We start from the raw sequence: 23460 nt of genomic DNA, 5'->3' as shown, positions 1-23460 counted from the left end.
TCTGTTTCCTACAGTACAGAAGCCACACTCTCTCTGGTGAACACAGGCGCTTGGAAAAACGAAGAGCGGTATTTTATTTTATTTTTGTAACTTTTCCAACAACAAACAGCAGTATTATTCCTCCTTTAAATTAAAGTTCTATTTCTCTGCAAGGAGCCCACACTTTTGTTCCTTCCTTACTTTAACTCCTCTCTGTGTGAACATTGTAGGAGTTAAAAGACTGTTAAACTACATTTGTTAAGCTGAAGCGTTTATGAAATATACAATAATACAGTACGCCAAGGGTATTCATTGTCCATGCAAAACACTACAGCAAGCTGAAAATTGAAAATGTAGGGATTGCATAAAATAAATTAAATTTAGTGCCAAAACAAATACAAGGGCTGGTGTACTGATTGCATTATTCATCTTCATAATTAATTCAATAAACCTTTCAATTTATGTACAGTATCTGAAGCTGCCACCATGTTTCCAGACATGTCAAAGAATCCAGTGAATCCAGAAAGTGTGCCTAAGAAATCAGAAGCCCAGCCCAATTTGGATGCTACATGGCTGCAGGACAATCAAACATTTAGAATGTACTCAGATTGTTGCCTTAAATGTAACAATTTCAATAGTATCAATATGTAAGGTAGGCTCCCATTCTAGAGGACTAGACCCACTGTAATGAATGACATTTACTTATTCATGTTCATTAAGTTGCCTGGGTCTGCTTTGAATAAAACTTTGTTGAATACGACGCATTGTTTTTGTTAAGTCCAGATGCATGTGATGTACCGCCCTGTCTGCTTTCCCAGTACAGCGGCTTATACCAGGGCTAGCCAACATGGTGCTTCCAGATATTGTGGAAATCAAATTCCATCAGCCCCAGTTAGCATGGCCAGGGATGGTCAAGGATGATGGGATTTGTAGTCCAGCAACGTCTGAAAGACACCGTACTGACTACCTGCTTATTTGCTCTGTCTATTGCATTGGAAGTGGGTGCCTAGGTATTTAAAGTTTTTACCTTGTTCCAACGGGTTTCCACTGGTCTCCCACCTTTGCAGCTTGAGAAAACAAGAACTTTAGATTTTTTGCGAAGTTCAGTTCCAGTCTGTTGGCTATACAATATTCGAGACAAGATGGGAACATGGATAGAGTTGAGCTTCGGGCAATGACCATCCACCCCATGTAAACAGGGTACAAGGTCATTTAGGAAAAGGTTGAATAAATACAGGACTAAGATGCAACCCTGTTTTACCCCTTTGTTGGCAATGATTTTGGAGGTTAGCCTGCCTGATTGGGAGCATCTCACCTGGCAGCATGTGGAGGTGTGTAGTTTTCTGATGAGAAAGGGTAACCTTTCATCAGTGTTCAATTTGGACAGTTTGTTCCAGAGCAGCTCCCTCAGGATTGAATCAAAGGCTCTTTTTAGGTCCAGAAACGCTGTTTAAAGTTTTCGATTAGGAGCACTAGAGTATTTATTCACTAGGTGGGAAAATATGACACAATGATCCAAGGAGGTTTTGCCATGCCAAAGGCCCACCTGCTCAGGAAGGGGGGACATTCTGGGATCGGATCAGAAACTGGGACGGCTTCTCTAAATCAGGGACATCCCTGGAAAATAGGGACACTTGGAGGAGCTGGTAATGCCTATGGAAAATCATATCTTCAATCTTATGATCCATGCAACATAAAAAGAGAAGGCCAATCACATAAATGGAACCTACATATGTCAGCTCAGATTGATGCTGGAGATTCTATCTGGATGGCATTAAACTGAAAGTTCATTTTCAGGGTACATCGTGAACTGAACTTGTTTCTCCCAATCCTAGATTGAGAAAGTACCACTTAGTATTGAAATTAATTATTGCAGAAATATTTTGACATATTTCTTGCATTTGCAAACGCCACAATCCAGCATGAAACTTGATTACGTAAAACCTCCAACCAATCAGGGTTCTTTTTTTTAAAAAAAATAAATTTTATTAACCGACCAATCAAATCAAATCAAATCACATCACATAAATTCCGAATTACAAAGCCGAATTTTAATTTTTTTGTTGGGGGTACCCATATTTCAAGTTCCGAAGGGGATTCCAATCATCTTCTTGCTGCTGCGTTAATATCCACAAATCTGTCCGAATAATGTTCATAATTCTATCCAGTCCTATCTTGCTGTTCCCACATCTCATCTTATTCATATATTTTTCTTTTTTCTTTGTGATCTCTTCTGATAATCTCCTTAAGCAAGTAAACACCAGTTGTAATCCTGTGTGAATGTTTCTGTTCGTCCAGTCACCATATCGAGATGGTTTCCATATATCATCACTTCCATAAATAAAAGCACTCTTTCCATCATTAATCTTCGCAAATCTGTTGCCTTCTTTAGTCCTCTGAGGAGGCTTGCCCACAATATGAAAACAGATCCATTCCTCCTCCCAGACATAAGTCTTTCGACAGAACTTGCCAGAATGGCGACGCTGTTTTTTACTGCGTCATCCCAAAGCTCTTGTACTTTCCACAATCTCCTTAAAACATGCTTTTGGTTAGAAATTATCTCCACACAGTCTTAAATCATCAGCTTAGGTCATTTAAGCGGCATTTCTGACTTGTGGAGGGGGGGGGGGATTCTTGGTTAATCACATAGAGAAAAGAAAGGAAAGTCCCCCCCCATCCAGTCCCGTTGCCGACATACCGAGCCTTGGTGTGTCTTCTCATGATATATTCCTGTTTATCCGACCCGTCTTCTTTCTCAGAGATCTCTTCAATTAGCAGTCTTTACTCCCCATTCTTCCTTGAAATATGTGCATTTGCTTCCTCTTAATTGTTTCTTTTGAAGTTGCTGCAGCTAGAGGCACGAATCAGAGACAGTGTCCAGGAGAGCCGAAGTCCACACAAGGGCTTTCTGCCTAGTGCCCCCACCCCCTCGAGTTAGGGGGTGGTATAGGGCGCAGCAGGCAAGGGCAGTCCCCCCCCACTCGCTTGGGGGGGGCAGGAGGCTGCATACTCCCATCACAGCCTCTTAATTACCTCGTGTGGGTCGGAGAGATGTTATTGTCGGCCATCTTCCAATGCCCCCCTCAACCAATCAGGGTTCTGCTGTGTTCAGGACTGGATTTAAAGCTGGTTAGTCCTCCTGAAAACCCTGGAAGATTTTGCTGCATAGTTTTAATTTCATGACAAAACCTGAAGTCATGCTCTGAACCTCTTAAGAAAATGTATTTAAAGTTTCACCATGGATGGTTTGCATTTCCATTTGCAAATCCATTCACTTGTGCTTTGGTACCACTCATCAAATCATTTTTTTCACTTGCAGTTCCTTTGGGTGATTTTGGATGTACATTTCCCACATTAGAAGCCATGGATACATCAAGCATTGTGTCATGGATGCAAATGCCCCGGTGAAATGTTTATGTCTGGTAAATTTTACTAGCATGCAAATATATCCCACCACCAGGGAGCCAGTGCCTAGCTCTACATATACAAAACAGCTGTGTGCAAATGGCCTTTTAAAATTATCCACACACTAATTTTGGCTGAGAAGTTGGGGGGACGGACCCACTTTGTTGTATTTCTTCAGTGGGAGAAGAAACTCTCCAACACTTACCCAGGGCTGGGGCTCACCTTTAACAATGGCAGTAGCATGGATTCTTTCTTTTCCTCCTGAAGATTTCCCCACCACCACTTTTGCACGTAACAACAGCAGAATCTGTGTTGGCAGCCTGACCTCCTATTTTGCATTCTTGTCAAGCATCCTCCCTGGTGCACCCCCTACATCTGCCCAAGGTTTCCCCAACCCCAGGGCTAGATCAAGACCTTTAGAGGCCTAAAGCACTTAGAATACCTAATTCTAAATATAAAGAGTAATAAACCATAACATAAAATTTTATTTTTCAAAATGAAACAAAACCTACCGTAAGATGGAAAATAATGTTTATTTTTGTAATGATGATAATAATAATAATAATAATAATAATAATAATAATAAATTTATTTTTACCCCACCCAATTGACTGGGTTGCCCCAGCTGCTCTGGGCGGCTTCCAGCAATATATAACTTTATATTTATAGTTGAAATTTTTTCTTCTACTTTTTCTAATTGCAAAGTCTTTGATGAGATCTTCAAAACTAATCTTCTGTAACGCATCTGCTTCTATACATAGTAGAGATAAGGCATCCTGCCTGTCTTGTTGCATAGTTGTTTGTTGGGATTTAAAATATATTTCAACTGAGAAAATGAATGAACAATTTGTGGCCATTAATGTTAAAAATACAGCAATGGAAAATTTCTGTGGTGCCCCCCTTCCCTTGATACCATAAGCATGTGCTTACTTTGCTTACCGTATTTTTCGCTCTATAAGATGCACCAGACCATAAAACGCACCTAGTTTTTGGAGGAGGAAAACAAGAAAAAAAATATTCTGAATCTCAGAAGCCAGAACAACAAGAGGGATCACTGCGCAGCAAAAGCAGCGATCCCTCTTGCTGTTCTGGCTTCTGGGATAGCTGCGCAGCCTGCATTCGCTCCATAAGATGCACACACATTTCCCCTTACTTTTTAGGAGGGAAAAGGTGAGTCTTATAGAGCAAAAAATACAGTAATTGTCAGATCTGGAGAAGATCTGGAGATGGAGCAGGGTACGCACAGGGGGAGAAGAGGGGAGGAAGTCTCACTGTGCAAGCAGCAATCCTTGCACTGATGGGACGTGTGAGATGGATACTGCCCCGAGTCAATAAATAAATAAAAAAAATTAAGGTAAAAAAATATTATCCATACATATGCGTTCCCATTGTTTACACAGTACTTCATAGCCAAATAGAATATTTACAGAAGGTCTCTAAAATGCATAATAGTATCAAACTATTTTCTACTATTGTGGCAACTGCACATCTGAATCTGCCATTAGGTACCTTCTCTTTCAGTATACCGGAGTTTAAGAGCTCAGCTTCAGTCACAGAAGGATGCATAATTTATGGCAACAGATTTCTTCCTACTTCTAGAAAGAAGGTAGAAATGTGAATACGCTTGTATGAATGTTTGATGCTGAAATGGGAAAATGAGGAAAGTAGAAAACTTTTTTTCTGAGTTCTTTTTATTTTTTTTTAAACCTCTTGGCAGCACTTTCTGCAATTAAATAGCTCCACGGGGATGCCATATGTTGCCAATAGTTTTACACTTCTCAGTAGTGGGAGGCTGGAACTCTTTCCAATAGACATGATAGGATCCCATTACAAAATTCTTCTCTAACAGAAACAGCTAAATGTTCTATCAAGGAACTAAATTAAAAATAGACTTGCTGGAATGGTTATCTCCCTGAAAGAATGCACTTGGCATGCTGAGTAACATGGTACATCTGGTGGGCACATCACTTGAATTTGTCTCCTGCATTTACTTGAGAATGGCACAAAGCACCAATACACGGCCACAGGCTCTGCTTGGGGCTCAGCCTTAATTCCCCCCTGTCTGTGGTCCTGCATCTTTATTGGGTGGGTGGGGAGCTCTTGGTGATGCTGCTAATAAATGCAAATAATGAACAGGAGAAAGGAGTTTTGCCTGTGAAAACGGTTAGTTTCTCATTAACCATGTTTAAAGAAGCAACATGGAAGAAAATAATTGGCTTGCTGGATCAGATGAAGATCCATTTAGTCCACTGATGGGGAATTTGTAGCCATCAAGTTCATGTTGAACTGTGGCTTCCATCATCCCTTAATATTGACCTTTCTGGCTGGGGCTGATGAGAGGACTCCAGCCAAACCACCCCATCCCTGATTTAGTACAATATTCTGCTTCCCATGCTACACTGGTGTTGCATCCTTTATTGTCACCTGGGGCGAGTGCATGCACACATCACCAGGCAAAACCCTCCACACCAGCCGAACCTTTGCCACCACCAGGCAGGCATGGGGCGCAGAGGGTTCACAGGGCTGCACTGCACACCCACCCGCCCGCCCGCCCGCCCATGCAGCAGGGAGCCTGGCCAGCTGATGCAGCACTTGGCGAGGAGACCAGGGGCACGGTGGCAAGGCTGGGCCCCAGGGATCCCCAGTGGCGGACAGAGCAAGGATCCCTGCATGAGGGCACCTGGGTAGCGCCCTCTCAAAGCCATGCACCTGGGGCTATGGCCCCCCTGGCCCTCCCCACGCTACGCCCCTGCCATGCTGGCCAACCAGGTGTCACTGGGGAGTTCAGAAACAGGGCATAATATCAGTAGACGTTCCCAGATGCGTACCTCCCCCATTTCACACTGTCGTGAACCACAGCCACGGCTCCTCCTTTCTGCTTACAAAACCAATAATGCCAGCTGTAGGAACTGTGATGTTTTTATGGTGGCACATTACATGATTCTATCAGCAAACATCCAGTCAGGGATCCTACAGTGAAGGGGTTGACATCACAGCACTTTGCCAATAAAATATAGATGACTGAGAGCAAACTAGAGTAATGCAAATGAATATGTGAATATCTTCACAAAGGAACACTGAGCAGTTGCATTTTTGACATTGACAAAAGATGTTTGTAACAAACTCTGAGTATTGTAGTGTCAGCTCAGCCTTAGTCCAAACTAAGATGACTGCAAATTCTGCCTACTGCTTGTATATCTTACCCACCTCAGCATATCTTGTTAGACATGCACAGTAATATAGAGGAGATAAAAACACTTCATAAAGGTCAATGTGGCCCTGAGGATAAAAGTGTTAAAAGAATATGAATTTTTCTAATAGATGGTTATTGGTTTGTGGATTTCATTTTTCAAATACCTTAATTGCTTATGCAGGCAAATATGGATAAGAAACCCTTCTGTTGGGAGTAGAGATTATTTTCCAGGATGGAGCCTTCCAGTTCAGGGGACAGACTATCTGTGTCTTGTGGGATGGAGTGGGGGTGGTCTGAAGGTTCATGAAGAGGTTCTGTTTCTAAATTAACTTGGGTCTCAGAAGACATTATATTGATGGGAAAAGCTGGGAAGACAGTGATAGGAACCTCCTGTACAGAGCTCCACAGTGACCTTCTTTGAAAGAAGGATGTAATAGAAATTTTATAAACGTGAAGCAATACACTTAGTAAAAGTTCAAGACCAGTAGTGGGGACAGGCTTGTTTGTTTTTGAAGATATTGGTTTGGATCCAAACAAAGCATATCCTGCTCACAGAAGGGCTTCTTCTGACTTTGTGGAAGAATGTTGCAGGTGAAAAGTGATCCCAAATCTAGAGGTGTTCCTGCATTTGTGAATGACTTTTCCCAGACTCAGACTCAAGACCTTTAATGGCCCACTAGAGTTTATACACAGGAGGCAAATGTTTTCTTTGTTTATGGTTTAATTTACTGTGATGGAATTTTGGATAAACTGTGGCACTCAACTGCAACAAGTCCTCTGCTAGCAAGAGTTCGTGGAATAGCGCTGCTGCATTTTCTCATTCCCTTCCTGGGATCTTTGGATCCAAGTCAAAGTCTTTGATCTCATACTCAAGGCAGGAACCAATCTCCTATGAAGTTAGCATTCTGTTTGAAGGTCTTATTGGCCTTTAAGGGCTAAAATGAATAACAACCAATCAAGGCATCGGTGGGAGACACCATGTGCTGAATCTGATGATTATGGAACTTCTGGCTGCGGTGGAATGTGGATGCTCACATCCATCCAGGTTTCTGTGACTCTTTCAGCCATGAAGATTACAGAGTGGTGTGGAGGGTAATGCATTTTGACAAGTGGAACAAATACATTTATCTAATCATGAGTTGTAAACTAGTTGATAATTTAATGAACTAAAATAACAGATAAATAAGTTATAGATGACCATTAAAAACAAGGTGAAGCATAGAGACCAACACTGTTATAACTGCATAAAAAATGTCAGAGCTGCCTATATGTCATAATCATGCTTCTAACAGCCAATGAAAGTGTGGGTTGCAATTGCCTTCCTTTTTTGGTTGGGAGGGAATATTTCATTGGCCCTCACTGTGAGGCACATGGGCACCATCATAATGTTACTACCAATGGCTTTGTCCTTGCTAACCAATCACGGAGCTCAGAAATGTTCTGCTATTTGCATACCTGGCAGTATATAAGCCAATAGGTTGGGCGGAGCCCCAGGCACTTACAGTAGAGGAGGCACCTAGAGTGGCAACAGATTGGCGCCATGCCTTCTGCATACAGAGGGAAGAAAAGAATTCCGCTTCCGAAAAGAAAGCAGCTCAAGGGTAGGAAGCCTCGGCCTGTAAAGAAGACGTGCCATTTCAGACGTGGAGCGCAGGCAAAGCCAAAGCCGGTCAAGAAGGTTGGAAAAAGGAAGCCCAACTCCCCCGCCCTGAATGATTCCAAAACCCTGCAACAACTTCGAAAGGACAACATGTACATGACTACCAAGGCCAAAGGGATAATGATTTCTTTTGTAAAGAACCTCTACAAATGGGTCTCCATTGAAGCCGAGCGCCTGAGGAGGGAGAAGAATCGCCCCAGCATTGGTTTCATCGAAATGCGGACAGCCCTGAGGAGTGTTATGCCAGGGAAATGTAATAAATGCAGAGGAAGCACCCCAAAAGGTGGGGGCCCTCGCTTTCTGAAGGCCTCGTAAAGAAAAACCCCTCCCCTTCACCCTGGGGTGAGGAAGAACTAATAAAAAGGGAGAAGGGAGAGGAATATATCAGAAGCACCCCAAACCCCCAAACCCCCATCTTATATTGCCAAGAAAATATAACCCTCATAATATGGCAGTTCTTCAACAATGGGATGGAGTTGGAAGGAGGAAAGTTGGATGAACCAGTGGAGCTCATGTTAAATATATAACTGTACCACTGCACTGCAGCAAACTTCACAAGCCCTTGCCAAACATTCCACCACCACTCTTTGGCCCGAGCAAGTGGGAGAACTTCCATAATGGGTAAAGACAGACAAGCATGTTATACGTAAGCGAGAGAGAGAATTGTCTATGAATCAAAGATCATAACATGCAGAACGGACAGGAGCTAATGCATTCTTTTGTATTAGAGATGTGAGAGATTTTCCATCCTTTAAAACTGAAGAATTGTATTGTGAGTTGTTATTCTGAGGGCATTATAATAAAAAGTGGATTTTTGAATATTTTGGGTCTTGTGTTTTTCCAGTATTTTTGAGATAAGGGGAGGTTAGTGTTTAATGAGGTAACATTGTTATTAGTAGGAAGAGTCTGAATCTGTAATTTTTGGGTGCCAATGGAACAGTCTGCTTTTGCAGAATATCTTGAGCTGCTCTATTGTGTAGTAATGTAATGCCTGTTGCTTTATGAATTGCTTATAGCATTTAGATCTAAAAAGAAAATGAAAAAAGCCTCTCCCCTGCATTTTGGACCTCCGTAAGTTAATCTTCTAATTGCTATGACCCTGTCAAGATGAGATCATCTGATTTCCTCAGTATGTTCAGGTAAGAATAATTCCACATTTCTGGTACCACTCTGTGCAATCCAGATCCATTAGACTTGCCATTGACTTTAACAAGATGTGGACTGCATGCAAAATGTGTCATCCAAAGCAATGGTGACAGTTGCAGTTTGAAATGTTTCAAGCTGCCCTTTAACTTTCATTTTGATAATTGGTTGACAATGCAATCCTATACATCTCTACTAAGAGGCACATTCCACTGAGTTCAATTAGACTTACTCGCAGGTAAGTGGGATGTGAAAAACAAAGTGTAGTTTCTCAGCTCACATATTTTGAATGTGAAACATCATTGATCTTGAAATTTAAATTGGCTTTCTCTGGGAGATCAAATTTTAATAGCTTTAACAGCAACGGTACATATGTGAATAAAGTTTACTTGTGTTTCACCTTTTTCCATCCTCATTTAATACTGTTATTCTTTCATCTATTTGATACCAAGGTGGGATAAAATGTTAAAATAATAATAATTAGTAGTAGTAGTAGTGTTTTAAAATTACACATACAGACTTCTCCAAAATAATGTGAAATGTAGCCTTTACCCATGTTGAGGGTATGAAGACATATGTGAACTTGCTGAAGCTAAGTAGATCTGGGTCAATGGGAGACCATATTGGAACCCTGTGTTGCTGCCTTAGGCTTCCTGGAGAAATGTTGGCTGCAGGGGTTGTGAGTTGTTTCCATGTTATAGCTGGGATCAAAGGATCAAAGGCACAGAATAGTTTATGTATTCCGAAGAACAAATGGAACTTGCAACAAAATGTTGCAGTAGTGGCTGGCAGTGTAGCATGGATAGGACTGTGTTGCTTTTTGGTTACAGAGACTGGGAGGGGAAGCTGGGTGTGGTGCAGGAGCAGCGTTAGGAAGCCAACTTGGCAATGTAGGCTGGCTGCTACAGGGAGCTTCTGTTCATGGCTTCAGCCAATCAGCCACTGACCATGCTCCCCTCTCCTACAAAACATTCCCCCTCACTTTTCCACCCCAACCCCCAATGGCCACGGCCACTGAATACACACAGTTTTCGTTGCATTATTTTTGGGGGTCCCTTGGGATTTGCTCTAAAGATTTTAGTACTTTGACAAACCTTGGGGTCTCTCAGCGTCTGCCGATTCCACCCTCTTCAGTAGGGGCAAAGCTGTTTTGGCTACATATGCGATGGCACTCACCCGCTGAACTTCAGAAATATAGAGAAAATTAAATTCTGCAAAGCAAATAGGAAAGCTTGTGACTTCTTAGCTACAAGACTCAGAAACCTTCCTTCCAGGCGGAGATAAAACTATTGGTCCATACAGCCACAGACAGCATTCTGACCTAACAATAGCAACTGCCCTATACTCTACAAAGGCAGGTGTTTGCCTTCCCTATATTCCCAGACTACACTAACCAGATCCTTTCCTGCACCATAAAAAAGAAGGGAGCAAAGGGGAGGGGAGAAGCAGAGCCCCTTCATATTATTTTTTTAAAATGTCTGATTCAACAGTATTGCTTTGGCTCAAGGGGTATGAGACTTGACATTAGAGAGCAAAGGGGAGGGGGAGTTCCATTAGGCACTATGTACTTAATCCTAGAGTTTATAGAGTTCACCTAAAAATATCCAGGTTGTGAAACAAGATAGAGTATAACACATAAACACTGTGGTTCTATTGTACTTGGGGAAGGGGGGGTCTGAGGATAATAGAGATTCTTGGCCTAATCAGATAAGATAAGCAGTGGGAGGAAACCAGTGGGATGGAGGCTCTTTTGCGGCTTAGTGTAACAGGATGAGGCCCTTTGCTACATCTCCCTGGGGATTTAGGACAGATGAGACTAGCTCTTGCACCTCATAACTCTTATCCCTAGATCAGGATGCAAACCAAGGTTCCAAATGGTGCCAGAACACAAATCGCGACTGCCATCTGCGCTGGTTATGTGCAGTGCAGAGTGTTCTAGAAGCTGCTGACATCATGTGGCTAGTAAAAAAGGTGTAGCAGTGAAAAAGTGGGGCTACCAAAGGCTGCTTTGTTTCTTGTGCTAAGAAACTTTGAATACACCTATTGTGTATTAATCTTACATGTTCCTCCAAGGAGGTTTAACTACAATACATGTATGCTATCTGGTGCTAACTGTACCTCAATCATTTAAGGTAGGTTATTCAAAGAGATAAGCCTTATTATGTTGTGAACTGCCCTGAGATCTACGGGTATAGGACAGTATACAAATTTAATAAATTATAAATTTGTAATTTACTATATTAATAATAATATTCATATTCATATATACCAATGAAGGGAGGAAAGTGGGCAAATCTATCATTTTTTGTTTCTCTCCATCTCTCATTTTTCCACTCTTCAGTTCAGTTCCACACCTTTCTGCATCAATTTGCAATTTCTTTTTAAAGTCCTCATGGAAATTCAACAGCATAGTGCAAATTTCTTCTAATAAACACATTTTAGGATCTGGTTTTGCCCTTATATACATATTTTTGCAAATTGGTTTTGCCTAATATATTCATTTTTTGTATATTTTCATCAATATATGCATTTTTGTGACACGTTATTTGGCCAGAGAATAGCATTGCAAGGAGCCCAGGGCAGTAAACAAGTGATTAAAAAAATAAAATAATCTTTTAAAATCTTAAAAATAATTCCAATGCAGATGCAGACCAGGAAAGATCTCAACTTAAAAGGTTTTTTGAAAGGGGAAAGTTTTCTGTGGGCACCGAAAAGACAGCAGAGATGCTGCTTGTCTAATATTCAAGGGAAGACAATTTTAAAACACAGGGCGCCACAATGCTAAAGGCCCAATTTTTATAATGTACAAAAGCAACCTTCTGATAAGATGTTATCTGCAGAGCACGGTGATCAATTTGGGTATATAAGTGGTGAGAAGATATTTCAGGAATCCTGGCACCAAACTGTATAAGGTTTTAAACACTCAAAGCAGCACAGCAAACGTAGCTTGGTAGGCTAATAATATCCTTTGCCAGGAAGCAGTTGAGCCACCACATCTTGCGTGGACCAACATCATGGGAAGCCCCACACTGAGTGCATTGCAGTAACCCAGCCTGGAGGCCAGCAGCACATGGGTGACAGTTCCAGTCCACTCTGCTCACCACAGCACTTAGGATCTGAAAGGCATTCAAGCTGACTTTGATACCATTTGAAGCTCAGACTGGGAGCTAGCGTAACCCTGCATTGGCCTCAACCTGTAGTATGTGGTGCATAGGATTCTTTGCAGATGCTCATGTTGACTTAAATGTTCCAATAGTCTTCCAGCATTGGTCTGGTCTGGTTCACACATGCACATCAAGTGCAAATGAACACATCATTGCAGGTGCAATGTCTTCCAGTGGGTCACACATTCACCCGCCAGTCATTAAATGCATCCCAAACAAATGTACAGAAAATCAAGTGATGTTTGTTGATTGATGAACCAGCCCACCGGGAGTGCATTCCCATAAGCACATTCTCCCTATGTATTTGGTCTTGAAACTAGCTCATTCCCATGGTCATGTCATTTTTGAAACGAGGTGGTACCACAGGTAGCTGTTACATGCCATTACTGTTGACAGTGGGTTTTATCATTTTTAAGTGAGAGAGATTAACTTACCAGCTTTTCCTCTTTACAAAAAATACTTTGGGCTGTGGAAAAACAAAGTGAAGGATGAGGCGGGTTTCCATAATCCAACAGGTAAATGCTGCACCCAGCATCTGTTTATAGATATGGACGTGATATAGCAGCATGAAACTGTCGCAGTGATTTTCGGTGGTTTTGTTATGTGCGGTCTGGAACTTCACAAGGGAATGAATCCATTCATCTTGGAATAAGAGGGAGGAAGGGGGTGGGGGTGGGGAGACGCCACAATCAGGCAAAAAGGACCAAAAGGCCAGATGAATCCTACTGCCACAAAATAGTTCAATAGTTTTTATTCTTTTGTATCGGACACAAAAGTACTGCCCTGAGTACTTGTCGTCATTAAAGATCTTTACAAAGGGAAGTCTGTAATGTACTGAAGGTTTGGTGGGGGGCAGGAAACACGTTTCCTGCATTTGAGGTAGACTTTACCGTGGTAACATCTTTTGGTGAAAAGGTTCTGTTAGTGAGGGGAGTGATGATCGCGTGTGCATCGCTATTATTTGGCAGAACTGGAAAATGATTGTTCGCTGCAAGGGTTGCAAGGAAGGGTCTATCTGCTGTGTGGCCGCTGCCAATGTACGTTTGCTCAACTTTGTGAGACAATTGCTAAGGAGAGGTTGGGGGAGAAATTTGATCCAGTTTGCATTTAAAAGAGAACCTACCTAATTTGCACTTTCCTAAATAATGTGTACTGCACTTTCTCTAAATTGTGCAGTGGAATCATTCAGCCAAATAATATGTACAAAAATATTTACACTCGGGTAAAGCGTGCTTTAAAAAGGAATGTGTTAATGAAAATAGCGCACAAAAATGCATTTTACCAAGGAAAATTGACTTACAAAAAAATGTGCATATTGGACAAATTTGGAAATAAAAATGTGTATATTAGGAGAAAATCATATTAAAAGGATGATGAATTTTCACGAGGGTTTTAAAAAATTAAGCTGATGTGGAAATGTGGAGATCTGAACTTAAGATTGGAAAAATGAGATGCAGAGAAACTAAAAGTGACAGATTTCCCCATCCCTGTTGCTAACATAAAAAAGACTGCAACAATGGCGGAAAACCCCTTACTCCAAACACTTTGTATTTCAGCAAATGCTGTTTCACAAACAGACAGTGTCAGGTTGAGAATAGATCCATGCAGAATTCAGTCTGTGGCTCAGCATTTGTGCTAGTTTTAACCAGCACTAGAAAGAGAAGACTGTGGCCTGGATCAGATATCACTTTGAACCATGGTTAAGGTTAACTATGGTTTAAAGGTGAATGTGCAGCATGCCAATGTGAGGGGCAAAAATTGTGGATAGGTCACTTCTCCACTCCTTCTGTTGCTGCGCCACTTGGAGCTAAGCCATTGTTTGGTTTAGCATTACATCCAAGCCAGGGCTCATGGTTTACCTCTCTCCAAACAAGCTGTGAGCATGTTCTGGGCTTAATGCTCCTAGCTTGCTTTCTTCACTGGAGGTGAAGCAAAACTGCTGTGTGTACCTGTGCGCCACCACACTGCATGCTTGCCTTTCAACCATAGTTATGCTTAATGATTTGCAATCCTTGAACCTATCTATCTCAGTTGTGATCATAACAAAGGCAAACATGAAGACCTTGGGCCAGCTTTTCTTAAGACTTCTGCTCGGTAGTCATAACTTTAATGTGTATATATATATATATATTTATTTATTTATTCCATGTGCCTAAAATACAATGACACACCTCCTTCTCCCTCCCTTCTTTATATATTTCCTCCCTTTTTCGTAAATGTTCTTTTACTGGTACTGGTTCTTTTGCTCATTCTTCCGTATTTGTGAGTTGCTAAAAATAAATAAATCACAATTTTTAAAAATGTGTTAGCATCACTTCACAGTTCACTACAGGCAAGCAACACAAGCCTGCATCTTTCCCTAAGACTGCTTTTTACCACGACTACATTCTGGAGAACGGGTCACCTTTTCAATTGACAACAAACTACTGCAGCTGGTAGAGAATTTGGATGAGGATAAAGGGGAAAGTGGTTACATGAAAGAATAAGGGGGAGAAGAATCACTTGCAGGTAGTTTGGCTTGGACTGGGTGCACACAGATGTCTCCTGCCTTGCTACCATACAGATCTGTATAATTCCCATCTTTCCTGAATAAGCATCCCATTACTCTTTAGGCAGCCAATGCTACAGGCAGCCAGTGTCTTAATTCAGTCATTCCTATATGACTGCTCTCTGTTATCCATTTGGTTTGCATTATGATTTTTTTCCCTGGTTTAACCATGACTGATATGCAGGGGGTATAAATTACTCTGCAGAATTTGTACCTTACCTAACTATAGGTATGATACACACACATAGGTGTGTGTACACACACCATACAAGAAATCAACTGGGTCTTAACCAAATCCTCAACGAAGTTTGGGTTTGACGTATTTGCACCTCATTTGTCTGTTAAATGCCCCGTGAGGAATTCTTTATATCCTATTTGGTTTGGTTTGGTCTTTATAGGATTCACTATTACTGTGCATCATCATGTATGTATGAAAGTGTCAAGAGAGTATAGATAACAGTTCTTATTAAATTCAACTACAGGCACTAGTCTGGATTCTCCCGATTGCTCAAAACCCAATCTATTCAAGCAATATAAAATAAGACAGGCTGTGACAAATTTATAAGCTACTTGCCACTTCCTTATCCCAGTGCAACCACAAATTCAGGTCATTAGTGTATGTTGAACATGCTGAAAATATGTTGCTTCCCCTCCTATTCTCTTTGATCACTCTGGGGCAAGATCATGTATCTGTATGCAGTGCCAATGGACTACTTTCATTTTTATGTGCCGTTTTGAGGAGGCCAGTATTTTCCATGTACTCATAGCAGTTTTTAGCCAGGGGTGGGGAATGAGATAAACACACCCTCCAAGGAACAATGGTAATGAGATTATGAGAGGGGGGCAATAAGGTTACCTGCACCAGGGTAAGCTGGGACAGGGGTTAGTGCATTTCCCCCCACATAATAACTGTGATATATTTAAAGTTATTAACAGGTAAAATTATGCAGTATTTTCTTCTCGTTTTGTAAAAATGGGACATGTTTTCTAGGTGGTGGGTGAAACAGAGCAATGACTATACTCAGTAGCTATACACATTCATAAATGAAGTGTCCTGATATTCATCAGTACAGGGTTAACTTTTGCTTTATATTACATAAAAAGGTAAAGGTAAAGGACTCCTGATAGTTACGTCCATTCGCAGACAACTCTGGGGTTGCGGTGCTCATCTCGCTTTACAGGCTGAGGGAGCCGACATTTGTCCACAGACAGTTTTTCTGGGTCATGTGACCAGCATGACTAAGCCACTTCTGGCACAACGGAACACCAAAACCAGAGCAGCGCACAGAAACGCCATTTACCTTCCCACCTATTTATCTATTTGCACTGGTGTGCTTTCGAACTGCTAGGTTGGCAGGAACTTGGGCAGAGCAATGGGAACTCACCCTGTCTCGGGGATTCAAACTGCCAACCTTCCAATCGGCAAGCCCAAGAGGCTCAGTGGTTTAGACCACAGCGCCACCCACGTCCTATCTTATATTACGTATATTATTATTATTCATTTTATTTCTATACTGCTTTTACATTTTTAAGGAAAAATCTCAAAGTGGTCTACAACACATTAAAACATCAAATAAAACAAGCCAGAATAAAACATTGCTGGAGAAAGTCAAATACAAAGTATACATTCAAAGCAACATAATTAACAGGAAACTAAAATATTACCTTAAAGATTTTTAAATAAAACATTGCAAAGGAGGTCAACTACAAAATGTTCATTCAACACAAGAAATTATCTTAAACATTTCAAAAGAAAACATTACCAACGGAAGTCAAACATAAAGTGCACATTGAAAACCGCATATTCCCACAGAAAAGATGTTTCTTTGGAATTTTTGTGATGCTGAGGCCCAAGGGTGGAGAGTATGGCCTCAAACATGAAAAGACTGGTTACAGTACTGACTCAGATATAGGGATACTCAGGAAGCCAAAACTGGTCCAGGCAGGATGTGAGACATCAGAAAGGGGAAGTGTTCTATTTACACAAGACCCAATGACTGGTCAGCAGCATTGTCCAAGCCTATTGCAATCCTGATCCCCCATACCAGGGAGTGCACTCTTTTCCAGCCCCCTTCTTTACACTCACCTAAGAATGGGGAAGAAATTCAATTCATTTTGCATTTAAAGACAAATCTGCTTACACTGCCGTTCCTGATACAATATGCAAACCAAAATATAGCCATATTTCCAAATTTGCACTTCTTTGAATTTTGCAGTGCTGTTGTTTAACAAGGGATGGAATGGTATGTCACTTTCCCTTTTTTGGGTTTCTCATTTTTCCAGCCTTAAATTCAGTGTCTTTTGCAAGATTCAAAACAGAAATGTTCATAGAAGCAATACAGTGTTAAAGTCAGATTAAAACATAAGGCAAGTGTGTCTGATGGCACTGGCACCATGAGAAGAAATTATTATGTTCCATGGAGTGTTTATTTGTTAAAGCAATTCCACGTTTGTTTGTTAGTTAGGCTGATGCCTTAATATTATGCATTAATGGACTCACTTTTTCAGCAGCTGATGATTGTGGTTCTAGAAAATTTATTGTTACTATAAAATGAGTCTCTCACTTTCCCTCTGCCTCTCTCTCCTGCTAATTGACAAAGAGGCCCAGTAATTAAAGTACAATAAAAGTTTTCCAGTAATTAGTTTCTGTTGTTTGGTTACAGGCCATCAATTGTTCTTTAATAATACTGATTGTTAACATTCGGTAGTCAGAAGTCTCTCAAAGGATTCTGGGGCACAGCCACTTACAAACACTACACATTCCATTCCCATGAGGGCATTTTGCATTCAGAAGGAAGTTAACCCTCTCCTAGTGTACAATGCTGGTATGATAGCTTTCTGTTTCTGGATAAAACAGCTGAACTAATGACTGCAGGCATGTAGCTACGGCAATTTGGACTGCATTTGCAGGATGCGATACTCAGCTTTTGCTCCAGTTCTTGGTGCTAGGCTGGAAGTATGGAAAGTTTTGATACTTGGATTACTTTGTCCCTGCAAAAGCCGATAAGAATAACAATAATTATATAATTATCATTATGATTAAAGAAGCACATGAAACAAACTAGACAACGAGGTAGACTTTTCATCATACAATGTATCCTTCAAATCCCTTTTCAGTTCCTTCTTTCAAGCTAGTTGGAAAATCTCTATCTTAAAACAAATAAACAAACTTATGCTTCCTTTGCTGGCTACATTTCTGCTTCACATTTCAAACTATTTTTCCATTGCCCAAGCAAGCAGGTGATGTGTGTAGCTCCAGATTAGCTAGTAGCCACCAGCCCTAAGAGGCTCTCAATGTTAACTGAAGCAAGGATTTTTCTAACCATCAACGTATATTGGCTTAGAAATTGTATTTCTGTGTGTTATATGGTTAGAATGGGGATGTTTACTGAAAAGTGATTAATAAATGAAATAAATAAATAAATAAATAAATATTATAGATGCATCTTTAGCTATTAAGCTAAACGAAAGTCTAGAGGAAATATAAAAAAGATACCACAATGTTATGTTTAAAATTAAACATTGGTGGTATTTCCAGGGAAGTGCATCATTGTTATGAAATAAATAAATCTGATCCTTACCCAATCCAGTCACTTATAGTGCAAAGGCTGCCTTGCAGTTCACCTCGACTTGAGAGAAATAATTTTCTGCTTAATTTTCAGTAAGGCTTGCTTTTCAATTGATTCAGTTGATTTTCAATCCAACGCTATGGATATGTGATTTCTGTTCAGTTGAGCCCTATGGAGCTGTGATGTTTGTGGATGAAGTGGACTCCCTCTGTGTAACTCTTGTGATATAGCAGTATCTAAGCATTGTGGCTCAGTTACAATTTGCAATAACTGAGCCTCAAATCAACTGGCTTAGCAATTCACCTGTTTCGTGGGAAATCCTGACTGGCATAAGTTTGACCTCTGGTCTGATTTATTTAAAGCTCTTTCTGTGCAGCGCTGCTCCCCGAGTTGTTTTGAAGGACCTGGTCTTGTTGCCCCAACCCAAATCCTGTATTTGCTTCATTTCTGACACGTGATCTTCCTTTCCTTCCTGATCCTTTGTGCTTAAAGATGGCATCAGGGTAAAATACTCGAAAGCTCTACTTCAGGGAGTAGATAGGGATACAACAAGGGATGGTGGTCTTGGTCAGCCTTGAAATCCGTTCTGAGTGTTTTGAGTTCTGTGATATGGCAGATTTTTAGGAACACTGCCTTATACTGAATCAGATCATTGGTCCATGTAGTTCAGTGTTATCTATCCAGTCTTGCAGTGGACATTCCCAGCCCAACCTGATGATGTCAGGGATTGAAACTGGGATGTCCTGCATGCAGGTGACACTCTGCATCTAAACTATGGCTTTAAATGGGCATTTAACATAGCACTGCTGTGAAGGCGCTACAGTGAACTTTTAGAACTAACATATGCAACTAACATAGCACTACAGCTGTTCTCTTTACTGTGGTTGTGGCAGTAGTAGCTGGCTTTGATGAAGGAGAATTTTGGCCCAGTTACCACTTGCTCATGAAAAGGGCAGATGTAGTTCAGATTGCACAGGTGAGATCTGTAGTGGCCGGATGAATAGTTGAGGGTAGGTTCTGCTGCAAACCGGAAAAGCCATCTCTAAGGAATGAATTTTAGGGAAAGTAAGTGTTATTTCAGTTTAGAAGAGTTGCCTAATGCTTTTTTCTCACATCATATCTAAAACATAGATTGGCCTAGAAACTTCAGATTTGTTTAATGCAAGAGGCCGTGAAGTAATCTAAGGAAGAGGGTGATGTGCAGCTTAGGAATTATTCACATCTGAGTTAGAAATACATGAGTGCGCCAGCAAAAAAAATACCACTTCCGTGCAAGTACATAGAAAATTCTGCTCCAATATGTTGTGGAACACGTCTAATTCAACACAGAGTCATTTCCAACAATGCTAAAATTACAGAGTAACTGAAGTGTACTCATAGAACCATAGAATCGTATAATTGTAGAGTTGGATGGGATCCCAAGTGTCATCTAGTCCAGCATTTCCCAACCTTGGGCCTCCAGCTGTTTTTGGACTACAACTCCCATAATCCTCAGCTAGCAAGACCAGTGGTCAGGGATGATGGGAATTGTAGTTCGAAAACAGCTGGAGGCCCAAGGTTGGGAAACACTGATCTAGTCCAACCCCCTGCAATGCAGGAATCTCAGCTAAAGCAGCCATGACAAATGGCCACATATGGGACTATTTTTGAGAGTCCCCTACCATCCTGAAGTGGTTTGCCTGGTGAGGTGGAACCACCCTCCTAACTTCCCAGCAAGAAGAGGGTGCTGCTGCTGCCTGTCAGAAGGGAGAGGGTGAGGGACATGGTGGGGATGCTGTGGCAGTGTGGACACAGTGGCAGGAGTGCTAGACTGGTTCCACTGGAATGACTGCACTGCACTGACCTTCCTAGCACAATAGTAAAGCACATGGTCCCTGATTTGACTCCTGGCATCTTCAGTAAAAATAATCTCAGGTACTATGGCTGGAACAAACCCATAGCTGAAACTCCAGAGACCTACATGCAGTCACAGAAGGCTGCATGGGCAAATGGTCTAACTAAACGTGCAAAGGTCAGCGGTAGAGTGGCACACTGAGTACAGAGAGGATGTTGTGCACAGAGCCAGTGTGCATGGTCACATCTCCCTACACTGCTGGGGATATGTGTTTAAAGAGAAGAATTGTAGGGCCAGCCCTACCATTTGGCAGAGTGCTGTGGCCACCTCAGGCAACAGATGCTGGGAGTCAGGATGTTGGAGGACAAAACTGTGTGTTTTGTGGCCCGCCCTGTGCCCACTGTGCTAGCCTGTGAAGAATGTTGTCTCACTGCCAGTACTGAAGTAAGATCCAACTCAACTGACTGTAAGTGGAATGGGAGTGCATGGGATGCCATTTTGCCCTTCGCCTCAGGCAGCAAAATGTCTTAGCCCTGGAGAGGCGGCTGACAGTAGTAGAATGCTTAACTCTTCCCATTCTGTTTAGGTAAGCTTTTTTATGATAACACCCTTTGAATTTGATCTATTTGTTTTGAGCTTTGGTTAACTTTTGCTGCTCTTTATTATTCTGCTGATTGTTTTATGGTTTTATTCTCTTGTTTTTGTTTTTGTGACACCTGAGGGTGTCATATAGGATGGAAAATGTGAGATATAGATTTTACTGTAAAATTCTAGCAAACCTAAAATGTTACCACAGCAGTTTCTAATATGACTGACAACATCTCAAAATCCAAGAAAGGTTGTTTGTGGGTTAATACTGGGCCTAGAAAGCGAAAATAGCCTTTCATAAATGATGAATGCCAAGTATCAAGGCTAGCAGTAGCTGGCCAATACTTGAGGGTAATCTTTAAATCCTCGACATCAAGTACATTCAAATAAGAGAAATCACTCCTGCCAGATTTATGTGAGCTATGAGCAAATGCCAGACAACCTCTCAAACCAGAGGAAATAATGTGGCCCAGTGTCTTTTATCCTGTCAAGAAAGGACAAGTGAAATGTCTGATAGAGCTCTGTGGACTTTTCAGAAGGAAAATTATGCTAGCCTGTCACAACTATAAAGGTAGCCTGTTTTAGGGCCATGATCCAATTTTGCCCCTAATGTTCACACATCCTGTGGGTTTATCTTGAGCACCTTCTCCTTGCTGCTGCTGCTGCTGCTGCTGCTAATAATAATAATAATAATAATAATAATAATAATAATTATACCCCGCCCAGTCACTCTGGGGAAACACCTTTGCAAGCACAGGACAATTTGCAGTCATGGTAGATCAGTGCTATGAGAAAGAAAACCAATCACAGAGCTGGAAAGGACCTCAAAGGTCATTAAGGAGCACATGAAGTTGCCATATGTTGATTCAGACAATTCCTCAATCCAGCTCAATATACGCAGTGGTGGCAGGTGCCCTTTGGGACTGGCAGGGCAGAAGGTTGCACTACTGATCCCATGATCTTGGAATCACTGATTTTATTCTGTGGCAGTTTGTCTCTTTTCAGTGCTACACTACAAGTAAGATACAGTGACTTCTATTTCGCTTATTGTTGGTCTTCAACTGATGGATTGCAACTTTAGCATACAGCTGGTTGCACTTGAGATCTGTGATGGCTATCTTTTAAGAGAGGGAAAGCACCATAGCTCAGTGGCAGAGCTTCTACTCTGAATGGAGAAGGTCCCAGATTCAGTCCCCAGCATCCCCGAGCTGGACTGGGAGAAAACCCTATCAAAATTCCTGAAGAGCTGCTGCCAATCAGGGTAGACATTCATCTGCATTGTTCCTATGATCTGCAATCAGCAAAAGAAACAAAGGGGAATAATTCTGTAGTATACATGAATGCATTGATACAAACCTAATGCAGATATGAGAAACCTATTATCCTCTAGATCATGGATGGGCAAACTATGGCCTGGGGGCCAGATCCGGCCCAATTGCCTTCTCAATCTGGCTGGTGGACGTTCCAGGAATCAGCGTGTTTTTATATGAGTAGAATGTGTCCTTTTATTTAAAATGCATCTCTGGGTTATTTGTGGGGCATAGGAATTTGTTCATTCCTCCCCAAAATATAGCCCAGCCCCCCACAAGGTCTGAAGGACAGTGGACCAGCCCCCTGCTGAAAAAGTTTGCTGACCCCTGGCCTAGATGTTGCTGGACTACAGTCCCCACCATGCTTCACCATTGTCTTTGCTGGTTAGGGCTAAGAGGGGTTAAAGGGTAAAGGGACTCCTGGCCATTAGGTCCAGTCGTGGCTGACTCTGGGATTGCGGCGCTCATCTCGCTTTATAGGCCGAGGGAGCTGGCGTTTGTCAGCAGACAGCTTCCAGGTCATGTGGCCAGCATGACTAAGCCGCTTCTGGTACCTATTTATCTACTTGCACTTTGACGTGCTTTTGAACTGCTAGGTTGGCAGGAGCAGGGACCGAGCAACAGGAGCTCACCCCGTTGCGGGGGTTTGAAGCACCTACCTTCTGATTGGCAAGTCCTAGGCTCTGTGGTTTAACCCACAGCGCCACCCATGTATCTGGAGGACCACGTGTTCCTGATCCCTGGCCTAAGGCTTTGGAATCTAACCCAAGGACTCACAGGGAAGTAAACTGTTTGGTGTCATGACTGTGAATGTATCTGTGTGCAAAAGGGAGAGATCATCATCTGAAATATTTAAATTTAGAGTTATGCCATTTGCTTTAATGAACTGTATCTATCTAATTTGCACATGACAAGATTACATTCTTGCCGATTACCTTTTCATGTGTCTGGAAAATTTAGTCAGGTCTGTCTATCACCCCTGACTTAAGCAGCGAGAAGCTGTATCAACTGCACCCTCATTTTTCACACTCCTCCTTTATTGACTGTTAGTTGCCTGGCCAAGGCAA

The 23460-nt window shown here is 41.6% G+C and overlaps 2 protein-coding genes across 2 annotated transcripts in view; both read left to right on the top strand.

Annotated features, from left to right (window-relative positions):
• Positions 1-8117: 8117 nt before the first annotated feature.
• Positions 8118-8552, top strand: LOC308479525 (histone H2B type 1-P-like; the record flags this gene model as incomplete). The annotated part of the gene is made up of 1 exon (XM_081010233.1): positions 8118-8552. The coding sequence occupies one exon, from the start codon at positions 8118-8120 to the stop codon at positions 8550-8552; it is 435 nt and encodes a 144-aa protein (XP_080866359.1).
• Positions 8553-9354: 802 nt separating this feature from the next.
• The window catches only part of TOX2 (TOX high mobility group box family member 2), a 256169-nt gene continuing 242063 nt past the window's right edge, over positions 9355-23460 (top strand). The window contains exon 1 of the mRNA XM_081010270.1: positions 9355-9376. The gene's annotated coding sequence lies outside the window, so the exon portion shown is untranslated. The remainder of the gene's footprint in view (positions 9377-23460) is intronic.

This window comes from Podarcis pityusensis (genome assembly GCF_964106645.2).
Source record: "Podarcis pityusensis genome assembly, chromosome: 6".
NCBI lineage: Eukaryota > Metazoa > Chordata > Lepidosauria > Squamata > Lacertidae > Podarcis > Podarcis pityusensis.
This window is presented reverse-complemented; position numbering and strand designations above follow the sequence as displayed.